General features: G+C 40.1%; 1 protein-coding gene across 3 annotated transcripts in view; it reads right to left on the bottom strand.

Moving 5' to 3' along the window:
• The window catches only part of NFATC3 (nuclear factor of activated T cells 3), a 133,598-nt gene that overhangs the window by 79,959 nt on the left and 41,366 nt on the right, over positions 1–12,273 (bottom strand). For 2 of the 3 annotated variants that reach the window (XM_030863576.2, XM_030863577.2), the window contains exons 2-3: positions 7,903–9,037; positions 5,834–5,996 (exon numbers count right to left, since the gene is read on the bottom strand). In XM_030863576.2, coding sequence (XP_030719436.1) covers positions 5,834–5,996; positions 7,903–9,037 — 1,298 coding nt within the window. Of the gene's footprint in view, positions 1–5,833; positions 5,997–7,902; positions 9,038–9,370; positions 11,461–12,273 lie in introns of those variants that run through there. The other variant, XM_060289516.2, reaches the window with a different exon arrangement.

Here is a 12,273-nt window from a genome sequence, read left to right as displayed (position 1 = left end):
ATGTAAGACCGGACACTATAAAACTCCTAGAGGAAAACACAGGAACAACACTCTTTGATATAAATCACAGCAAGGTCTTTTTTGATCCACCTCTTAGAGTAATGGAAATAAAAACAAAAATAAGCAAATGGGACCTAATGAAACTTCAAAGCTTTTGCACAGCAAAGGAAACCATAAACAAGACAACCCTCAGAATGGGAGAAAATATTTGAAAATGAATCAACGGACAAAGAATTAATTTCCAAAATATATAAATAGCTCATGCAGCTCAATATTAAAAAAACAAACAACCCAATCCAAAAATGGGCAGAAGACCTAAATAGACATTTCTCCAAAGAAGACATATAGATGGCCAAGAAGCACATGAAATGCTGCTCAACATCACTAATTATTAGAGAAATGCAAATCAAAACTACAATGAGGTATCACCTCACACCAGTTAGAATGGGCATCATCAGAAAATCTACAAACAACAAATGCTGGAGAGGGTGTGGAGAAAAGGGAACCCTCTTGCACTGTTGGTGGAAATGTAAATTGATACAGCCACTATGGAGAAGAGTATGGAGGTTCCTTAAAAAACTAAAAATAGAATTACCATATGACCCAGCAATCCCACTACTGGGCATATACCCAGAGAAAACCATAATTCAAAGAGACGCATGCACCCCAATGTTCATTGCAGCACTATTTACAATAGCTAGGACATGGAAGCAACCTAAATGCCCATCAACAGACGAATGGATAAAGCAGATGTGGTACATATATACAATGGAATATTACTCAGCCATAAAAAGGAACGAAATTGGGTCATTTGTTGAGACGTGGATGGATCTAGAGACTCTCATACAGAGTGAAGTAAGTCAGAATGAGAAAAACAAATATTGTATATTAACGCATATATGTGGAACCTAGAAAAATGGTACAGATGAACCAGTTTGCAGGGCAGAAATTGAGACACAGATGTAGAGAACAAACGTATGGACACCAAGGGGGGAAGTGATGGTGGGGTGGTGGTGGTGGTGGTGAATGAATTGGGCGATTGGGATTGACATGTATACACTGATGTGTATAAAACTGATGACTAACAAGGACCTGCTGTTTAAAAAAAATAAAATTAAATAAAAAAAAATTCTCAGAATAGTGTAGAAATCTTACAAATATTCTTCTTAGTTCCTGGAGAGGGGCCACCTCTGCTGGTGGAAAAAATGTGGTCTCAGAAGTGGGCATGCACAAATAGAGTGTTCCATACAAAGCATACAGCTCTGCAAGTGTGGTAGAGTATGTACAATCAGGAATGTTTCTTTTTCAATTTGGCATGACCTGCTCTCATCATATAATGCTTATTTTCCTCTTGATATTAGAAAAAGAAAAAGAACTTCTGGATAAAGACAATGAAATGAAGTAGTATCACAATCTTCTTCCCCTAATACGTAACAAAATAAACAAAATGTATATGTGTGGGGGGTAGGAAACAGCCAAAAATCTACCAGTAATAACCAAATAAAGAACAACTTTGAGCTATAAACTTCAAAAGGGCAAGGGGGTGGTGAGGACTGTGAAACAGAAGACTCTGATGCAGTATGGCAGAGCTGCTAACCAATCCATACCTTCACTCACCAGGAACGGTAATAGGAAAAGTGAGCAAATAAAATTAAAGAGTAAATTAATGGAATAAAAGTAATAAAGTGGGAAAATAAAATAGCAGAGAATGCTAACTAATTTGTAGCAAAGTAGATCAAAGTTCTAAGTAGGCAACTCTGAGGCAAGTCAAGGAAAAACTCTGCCTCACGAAGAAAAGATCCTGCATTCTGCTCCAGAGCCTTTGGCAGAGGCAAAAAAGGTCAGAAGTGCTTTCATCTTCCAGAACTCTGTGTTGTACAAGAGGAACAAGCAAAGCTCATGAAAATATGATACATACTAACATACTGGGAGTGGGCCACATACATGATATTGTTCACTTTCTTGAGCCAAACCCAACAAGGCCTATCCTAAACTAATTCTCTACCTCTTTACCCCAATCGCCTCAGGCTATAGACCAAAGCTCTCAAACAAAATGGGAGGAAAAGACAAGGCAATTAGGCAACCATAATATACATGGTTTGTTTTTGTTTTTATTTAAGGAAAAAAGTAGGAAATTATGCAAAAGACAGTTGAAAATACAATAAAAATGAAAACAAAACCTCCCCTCAACACACACACACAGGAAACAGAACACAGAAATTGACTGCTGGTGAATGCTCCACACTAAAAGATTCAAGAATATAAATTCAATAAATCATGAGACCAAATATAATGATAAAATATCAAATGAGTGGTAAGTGGAGCCAAGGAACCAATTTAAAATTCAAAACACAAAACACAGTCGCAGGGGGCTTCCCTGGTGGCGCAGTGGTTAAGAATCCACCTGCCGGGCTTCCCTGGTGGCGCAATGGTTGAGAGTCCGCCTGCCGATGCAGGGGACACGCGTTCGTGCCCCGGTCTGGGAAGATCCCACATGCCGCAGAGCGGCTGGGCCCGTGAGCCATGGCCACTGATCCTGCGCATCCGGAGTCTGTGCTCGCAACGGGAGAGGCCACAACAGTGAAAGGCCCGCGTACCGCAAAAAACAAAAAAAGAATCCGCCTGCTAACGCAGGGGACACGGGTTCGAGCCCTGGTCTGGGAAGATCCCACATGCCGCGGAGCAACTAAGCCCGTGGGCCGCAACTACTGAGCCTGTGTTCTAGAGCCCGCAAGCCACAACTACAGAAGCCCGCATGCATAGAGCCCGTGCTCCACAAGAGAAGCCACCGCAATAAGAAGCCTGCGCACCGCAACGAAGAGCATCCCCCACGTGCCGCAACTAGAGAAAGCCCACAGGCAGCAACGAAGACCCAATGCAGCCATAAATAAATAAATAAATAGATAGATAGATAAATAAATAAATAGGTTTACTAAAAAAAAAAAAAATACATTAAAGTATCCCGAGAAAAGAACATAGATATGGAGGACTGACAAAAGAAGTCAACATGTGAATAGTAACTGGAGCCTCTGAAGTAAAGACAAAACATATAGAACAGGAAATATATAGATACATAATGTAGAAAATTTTTCTTGCAGGAAGGAAGAATCTCAATTTGAAAGGGAGCATCATAGGTAGTGGGGAAGACTGAAAAAGAAACATCAACCTCCAGACATACTCTGGTTAAGTAATTTCAAGTATAATGAATGATATAATTTCTAAAGAAACAAGTTAGGAAAAAAAAATAAGTCACTCACAAGGAGAATATAAAACACTGATAATATTCAAAGTGTTAGTCTCCCTTTAAGCAGGGAGCCCTGGCAGTGGAAGGACCCGAGTCCTAACCACCAGATTGCCAGGGAATTCCCCCGTCCCAGCCGCGATTTTTTTTGGCAGGGAATCAGTTTTTAATTAAAGGAATACTGTGGAAACAAATCACTTGTACTCCCAAAAGATTTTGTTCATTTAAGCACTTGTAAATAACTTCTTTCAAAAGGCAAAGATACAAGAAATGGGGAATTCCCTGGCAGTCCCAGTGGTTAGGACTCTGCGCTTTCACTGCCAGAGCCTGGGTTCAATCCCTGGTCCGGGAACTAAGACTTCACAAGCTGCTCGGTGCAGCCATTTATAAACAAAGGTGGGGGGGGCGGGCTTCCCTGGTGGTCCAGGGGTAAAGAATCCACCTTACAATGCAGGGTACCCTGGTTCGATTCCTGGTCAGGGAACTAAGATTCCACATGTCGTGGGGCAACTAAGCCCGCGTACCACAACTACTGAGCTCGCGCGCCTCAACTACAGCCCATGTGCAGCAAACTACAGGGCCCACGAGCTCTGGAACCCGCGCACTACAACTACAGAGCCGAAGCGCCCTGCAGCCTGAGCGTCACAACTAGAGAAGAGAAAACCCAGGCTTCCCTGGTGGCGCAGTGGTTGAGAGTCTGCCTGCCGATGCAGGGGACACGGGTTCGTGCCCCGGTCCGGGAGGATCCCACATGCCGTGGAGCGGCTGGGCCCGTGGGCCATGGCTGCTGGGCCTGCGCGTCCGGAGCCTGTGCTCCGCAACAGGAGAGGCCACAACAGTGAGAGGCCCGCGTACCGCAAAAAAAAAAAAAAAAAAGATTATTATACATAGCCATTCTGATGTTTGAGTATATAAAGGCAACAAATAAACATTCTCAATCATGAAAGAATGCAAGGAATATAGAATCCAAAGCCCTCCTTAAACAAACAAAAACACTTGAAAAAGAAAAAATAAAAAAGAATTAGTAGTGGGCTTCCCTGGTGGCGCAGTGGTTGAGAGTCCGCCTGCCGATGCAGGAGACACAGGTTCGTGCCCCGGTCCGGGAGGATCCCACATGCTGCGGAGCGGCTGGGCCCGTGGGCCATGGCCGCTGAGCCTGCGTGTCCGGAGCCTGCGCTCCGCAACGGGAGAGGCCACAACAGTGAGAGGCCCACGTACTGCAAAAAAATAAAAAAATAAAAAAAATAAAAAAAAAAGAATTAGTAGTAATCACTGAATCCAACTATCAACACATATAGGACTAAGCTAAATAACAGGAGTGGTGGGACATGAGGCAGGGAGATGTCTATAGATCTGTAAGGAAGAATAATATAAGCATCAAAATTCAGGAGGTAGAGGGTAGTGTACGTAGGCCTCTCACTGTTGTGGCCTCTCCTGTTGCTGAGCACAGGCTCCGGACGCACAGGCTCAGCGGCCATGGCTCACGGGCCTAGCCGCTCCACGGCATGTGGGATCTTCCCGGACCGGGGCACGAACCCGTGTCCCCTGCATCGGCAGGCGGACTCTTAACCACTGAGCCACCAGGGAAGCCCCCATATAGTTTTATTTCTGTTTCATTTTTTAAATGTTTCATTCAAGTAAAATTAAGGTTAATATTCAATTCTTTTTAAAAAAAATAATTTTATTTATTTATTTATTTTTGGCTGTGTTGGGTCTTCGTTTCTGTGCGAGGGCTTTCTCTAGTTGCGGCGAGTGGGGGCCACTCTTCATCGCGGTGCGCGGGCCTCTCACTATCGCGGCCTCTCTTGTTGCGGAGCACAGGCTCCAGACGCGCAGGCTCAGTAGTTGTGGCTCACGGGCCTAGTTGCTCCGCAGCATGTGGGATCTTCCCAGACCAGGGCTCGAACCCGTGTCCCCTGCATTGGCAGGCAGACTCTCAACCACTGCGCCACCAGGGAAGCCCAATATTCAATTCTTATGAGTCAAAACTTACATATTATATTTTATACACTCGAATATTATATAATTATAATAATTTCACTTTAGTTTTATTTTCTAATAAATTCAAATAAAAATTAATTACAAAGATGTTCAACATAATCTTATCCTTAAAAAAAGTCCATGCATTTTTCTAGTCATCCATCTAGTCTTCCACTAAACATACACACAGAGAATTATCTGGAATGTTAATCAAATGTTAACAACTGCTTATTTCTGAGGGGGTTAGATTTTAGGTATTTTATTGCTTTATTCTTTCTACTTTTCTGTATTATTTGGACTTTAAACAAGCATGTATTGTACTTATAAACATAATACAATTTTTTTTTAGATCAGAAAAACAACTATTTGACCATTATAATCTTTCCCCTGAGTTTCACCAGCTGGAGAGTCAGTCCAGGAAGAATATCTTTTAGCCTAGCAAAAAAAAAAACCACCTCAATGCGGAAGTGCTATCAACAAGGACACAAAACCTCAATGTAAGCTTTCTAGGTTTGAAAATTTTCTCTCTTCGGGCTCAGCAGTACCTGACTGAATAGACCATATCATTAACAGATGTATGGTATCTGCAGAAACATCCCCAAAATCTCATACCTTCACAACAGGATGTCCCCCAGTAGATGCTTTCACTGCTCCTCGGCTACCTTCAGTTTCATAATGGGCTCGATGATGAGTTTTAGGTTGCACTTCTATTTTCAGTTCATATTGTCCAAAATGAGTTGGTAAAGGCCAGTCTAGTGGAGGTAATGAAGACGTGCTATAAACAAAACACACAAAGATGCATTTCACCACGCTAGTATTGTCAAGCAATGATTCAAATTACTTGCACCAACATTTCTTCCCATGATCATTGAAGCAAAGTATTCAAAAAATAAAATAAAAAAAGAAAACATCACTTAATAAGTTATAACACTGGATATGGTGGGTGTTTAAGAAATAATTCTTTAACCTGAAGAATAAAATCAATTTTATCTACTTTTTAGTTTCATATATATATTTTTTAAAAGGATAAATTCTAAGATTTCATAAACTGTAACTTTCTCAAATATGTGTATATAATTACAAAAACAATCAAAATTTAAACAGCTTAAAGGGGAGAGGTTCATTTAGATATATTAGCATTGAAAATATGGCATTAGAAAAGAAACAACTTCTACGTCCACAGGTCAAATATTAATGGACCCAAACCTAGAATGATTTGTATTAGAAAGTAATATCTTCTTAATGATTGGTGAAATGGGACTTTAAAGGTCTCTTCTACCTTTGAAATGCTATCATGCCTACAGTAAATTCCTAAATCATTTCATTACTTCCTTGAATGTCCTCAGCCTAGCTTTACCAGCTACTCTGAAGATCAAAGGTATTAATTTTTATTAGTCTGAAGCAACAACTCAACTTCATCAACTCTCAGCGAGTTTCTGCACTTGTTCAAGCAAACCCCTAAAAAGATTAAGATAATTTTCAGATGCAAAGTGATGGGCTCAAAGGAATCTTCAATACCATAATTCCACATTATATTTTTCTAAAGATCTAGATCCAGAAATAAACATTCATACCAACAAAAAAACATTTTTAAAAAAAGTAAACAGACCCAACTCCATGTGGGGATTTAATACATGGTAAGTTGTCTTTTCTAATCAATTATAGACTAGATTGATTCTATAAATGGCATTGTGGTAACTGATAAGCCACTTAGAAAATAAAGTCATTACAATAGTCTTCACTCCAGTCCTTAGCCGGACTCACGATTCAAAAAAAAAAAAAATTTTATATATATATATATAAAATTTATAAATACAAATACTACATGTTATGTACATATATTATAAAAATTATACATAAAAATTTTGTTAGAAACTCGTGAGAGTTAGATTTTTTTATTTGTAGTTACTTTAGAGTGGGGTAGGCTTTCAAATATAACATAAAATCCAAAAGCCGTGAAGGAAAAGACAAACCTGAATATATAAAATTTAAAAATTCCTCTACAACAACAAAAAAATCACAAACTTATGAAGTAAAAAGACAAAAAAAAAATTATGGGAAAAACCACTTGCTACAAATATAAAAAGCAAATTTCACTTGTATATTGAGTTCTTAAAAATATAAAAAGCCTATTCCCAAGTGGTTTTTTTTTTTTTGCGGTACGTGGGCCTCTCACTGCTGTGGCCTCTCCCGCGGCGGAGCACAGGCTCCGGACGCGCAGGCTCAGCGGCCATGGCTCATGGGGCCAGCCACTCCGCGGCATGTGGGATCCTCCCGGACCGGGGCACGAACCCGTGTCCCCTGCATCGGCAGGCGGACTCCCAACCACTGCGCCACCAGGGAAGCCCCCCAAGTGGTTTTATTAGTAATTTAATTTATACTATAATCAATCTTTTACAAGAAGCTTTTGTGGATAAGAAAATTCCTTCTAGGGATTCTTAAATGTAATTAATTTGCTATTATCTGCAATTCATTATACACTTTGAAAATTATAACTTTAGCCTATCTAAAGACACTTTTAAGACTAAAAGGAAAATAAATGTGGACTTTGTCTGCAAGAAATTGAAGAAAAAAAAGGAGGAAGAAAAACGGTCAAATAATTCTATATAGATAATGTAGTTACATGCCACCAATAACACATAAACATGAAAAATGACCATCATCTATTTCCATCAACTCACCGAAATATAGGGGTGTGACCAGGCTTTGGTTTGCTCCAGGTAAAGGGTGAAGGAACTGAAAGAAATTGGTCACCAGATGAATCTTTCTTTAAAGGATACTGAGATCCAAGGCCATCATCTATTGAAGTTTCCCGGGATGGTGAAAGATTCCCTTGGTCATCTGAACAGAGCTCTAATTTTCCTGGTAGTACGGTAGCTTGATCTTCAGAAGTCTTCCTTGTTTTCAGAGGAATATCAGTCTCTACACAGTACTGAAATGGAAAAAGTGCAGGGCCAAGGCCTGATCCACCCTGGACAGAAGCATTGAGCCAGGTATCTTCTGTTACACTTCCCCTGGGGGAGTGACCAGGAGAAGGAACAGGTGAGTGATGAGGTGAAAGGGACCCAGCATAACAAACCTCAGCACTAGAGTGCCGCCGTTTCCCACAAGGGGAAGTAGGCCTTGATGAGGGTCCTGAGGCTGGCCTGGGGCTCAGCCAATTCTCATCAGTGACACTAGATCTAGGAGAGTGGCAAGGAGATTGCCTAGGTGACAAGGAGTGTCCAAGTCCATACTGTTGATTCCAGGACTCTTCTCCAGGGCAGCCTCCTGGGGAGCCACCAGGAGAAGTCAGAGGGGATCCGAGAGTAAATCGGGCAGCAGCTTCATTCAACTCCGAATCCACATCATCATAAATATGTGAAAGAGATTCACAAGAAGACGCATCTGAGAACCAGCTCCTAGAAGAGATGCTGCTGGCAGGACTAGGACTAAGGGAAGACTCCCGGTAGGATGGCTCAAGAGGAAGATAGAGATGATCTCTAGAAGGCCTTTCCAAATATTCCCTTTCTGGGTCATTTATGTGTAGGTCATCTTCATGAGTATCAATTTCTTGATGACAGTTAGGAGAGATGGATGTAATTTGAATACTTGGGCACTCAAAGGGTTTGGGACCACCTAATGGGCTGTATTTAGATTCAGGAATTTCACAAGTTCCTTCATAGTTTTTGTGACCTTGGAGCTGAAACGATGATGACAAAACAGAAGAGTGAGACGGTAATCCATGATGTGGTAAGCAAAGTGGTGAGTTTAAAGTAGATGGAGGTGGATCTACATTAAAGATGTAAATGGATGCACAATCATCTGGCTCAAGATCTATGGGGGTTGGGGGGAGCAAAAAAGAAAAAAATTAACAAAACAAGAAATTAGAAATCTTAGATGTATAAATTACTAGATGAGAACGTAAATAATAATAATCTTGAGAGGAAGAAAGTGGGACATAAAATGTACATTAGCTCCACTGAAGAGTGGTGTGTGTGTGTGTGTGTGTTTTAATGCATCTGATTATTTCTGCAGATATACATAATTATCACATATTTAATTTTTTCTCTTTTTCTGTATTTCCGTATTTTCTAAAATAAGAATCTGAAAACAATAAATGCTTTTATAAAAGAAATAATCATATCCATAATTCTAAAAAATACTCACAGAATTATGTAATGATATGATCATATAAATTCAGCCTCCTCTGGGGTCTGCAGGTTAAAATGGAGTAAAGGATAAAGCAGAGTCTTTGAAAGGTTTTTAATTATAATTATACACACTAGTTTATTAATGCAAAGTATTACAGACTGATATTCAGGAGACCTAGACACTAGCCTACCTCTGCCATTAGTTGTGAGCTTAGTCACATATTTTAACCTCTCCAAGGCCTCAGTTTCCTTGCAATAAAATTCAAGAAATGTTTATGATGAACAGAAAGAGTTCTTCCGTTCACAGTCACACCATCAAGAATTCATATCTTTGGTCATGGCAAACCAGGTTACAAAAGACACATGACCCCACTGGATCCTTCACCTCAACTAGAAAATAACTCAACAGGGCTTTTAACTATTGATTAATTGTTAAAGTAATCCTCATAAAGGCAGAACTTTTAAAATGTACCCCTTGCTAGAGTATTTAACACTAAACAAGTCCTGCCAAATTACCTACTGAGAGCACCTGCAGCAATAAGGGTATTTTTGCAACTTCACTTTTAGGGAGGTGCGATTATTTTCCATTTTCACAGAGGCAGAAGTAGTACTAACCCCTCATACAAGGTGTTGGTTGAACATCTTCACTTTTTCCAGAGATCATCACTGGGAAACCAAAGACAAAACTGTTCATAGATACAACAAAGAGAAGCACAAATCTGTAGCCTCTGCTCAAAAGTACTCAAGTAGATCACATTATTTAATTACATAAGTACCAGTGGAAAATAACAAACACATGTCTTTAGACTCTTGGTGTCATCATTAGCCAGCATCCTACAATTTAACTACCTCCATAAGTCCTAGATTTGGGAGCTTTTAAGATGTTCTGTGCTTAGTGAACATACTCAGTAAAGAGTTTTTACATATATTAAAACAACAAAACAAAACCCCCTAGGTTTAAACCCTGGCTCTGCCTTCCCACCACTGTGTGAACATGGACAAGTTACTTAACCTGCCTGAACCTCAGTTTTCTGAGGCACTTTTTTCTGTAAAACTGGAAGGCTGTGAGTAGAGTATGACCCGAAATGCATGGGACCATTTTAAGGCAAGCAACCTAACACAATGACTAATATTTAGCAAGAACCCAATACATACCTTATTTTTTTTAATTCTGAAATATTTCCTAATAAATTGAAACACCTTTCTAAGTATACCACTCACTCCACTCTCTCAACCCACTTACTGAATCAAGAGAAGAAGGAAATCAGAACTGCAAAGAAGAAAACCCATCTGTGACTTAGATAAAAAGCTGAAGGGGGCTTCCCTGGTGGCGCAGTGGAATCCGCCTGCCAATGCAGGGGACACGGGTTCAAGCCCTGGTCCGGGAAATTCCCACATGCCGCGGAGCAACTAAGCCTGTGCGCCACAGCTACTGAGCCTGCGCTCTAGAGAGCCCACGAGCCACAACTACTGAGCCCGCATGCCGCAACTACTGAAGCCCGCCTGCCTGGAGCCCGTGCTCCACAAGAGAAACCACCGCAATGAGAAGCCCGCGTACTGCAACGAAGAGTAGCTCCCGCTCGCTGCAACTAGAGAAAGCCCACGCGCAGCAACGAAGACCCCAAGACAGCCAAAAATAAAAACAAATGAATAAATTTATTGGAAAAAAAGGAAAAAAAAGCTGAAGGGAAAAGCTATTAAAAATAAACAACAAGGACTTCACTGGTGGCACAGTGGTTAAGAATCTGTCTGTCAGTGCAGGGGACACAGGTTCGAGCCCTGGTCCGGGAAGATCCCACATGCCATGGAGCAACCAAGCCTGTGAGCCACAACTACCAAGCCTGCGTACTGCAACTACTGAAGCCCGCACGCCTAGAGCCCGTGCTCCGCAACAAGAGAAGCCATCGCAATGAGAAGCCCATGCACCACAGTGAAGAGTAGAAAGCCCGTGGGCAGCAAAGAAGACCCAACACAGCCAAAAATACATAAATAAATAAATTTATTTAAAAAATAAACAACAAAATGAAGAGGTCTGGGGGAAAATGGGGAGTGACTGCTAATGGGTATTGGGTTTCTTTCTGGGGTGATGAAAATGTTGTAACAGTGACTGTGGTAATGGTTGCACTATTCTGTAAATAAACTAAAAACCACTAAATTATAAACTCTAAATGGGTGAATTGTATGGTATGTAAATTATATCTCAATAAAGCTGTAATAAATATATAATGAACATATATGTATATTTTTCACAATTAAAAGTATTTTTTAAAAGTTAAAAAATTTGTTTCTTATCTGACTATAAGAAAATCATCAAAGAAATTGTAAACAAGTGCTATCACCTCACATTTAACATTTTCATGTATGTCCTGGTCTACATGGGTATATATTTTATACAGTTGTGACCATAACAGTTTTGGGTTTTTTAAAAACCTTTTATTAAAGGATAAGGTACATACACAAAAGTACACATATCGTAAGTATATAGTTTGGGTAAGCTGTCACAAACATACACACCCTGTAATAGCTCCCTTTAAAAAAAAGAACACAGGAGGAGGGATAAATTAGGAGTTTGGGATTAGCAGATACAAACTACTATATAAAAAGATAAACAACAAGGTCCTACTGTATGGCACAGGAAGCTATAGTCAATATCCTGTAATAAACTATAATGGAAAAGAATCTGAAAAAGAATATATATATATACACACACACACACACACACATACATATCTGAATCCCTTTGCTATACACCAGAAACTAATACAACACTGTAAATCAACTATACTTCAAAAAAAAAAAAGAACATCTCAGAAGTCCCCCTTTGGCTCCCTTCCAAGTTATTACCTCTCCCAAAAAAGTAAACACTATATTGACTTCTAACAGTCTAGATTTGTTTTGCCTATTTAACATACAACTTGG

The sequence above is a fragment of the Globicephala melas genome, chromosome 19, assembly GCF_963455315.2.
Source record: "Globicephala melas chromosome 19, mGloMel1.2, whole genome shotgun sequence".
Taxonomy (NCBI): Eukaryota; Metazoa; Chordata; class Mammalia; order Artiodactyla; family Delphinidae; genus Globicephala; species Globicephala melas.
The sequence above is the reverse complement of the archived record's forward strand: the minus strand, read 5'-3'. Positions and strand labels throughout refer to the sequence as shown.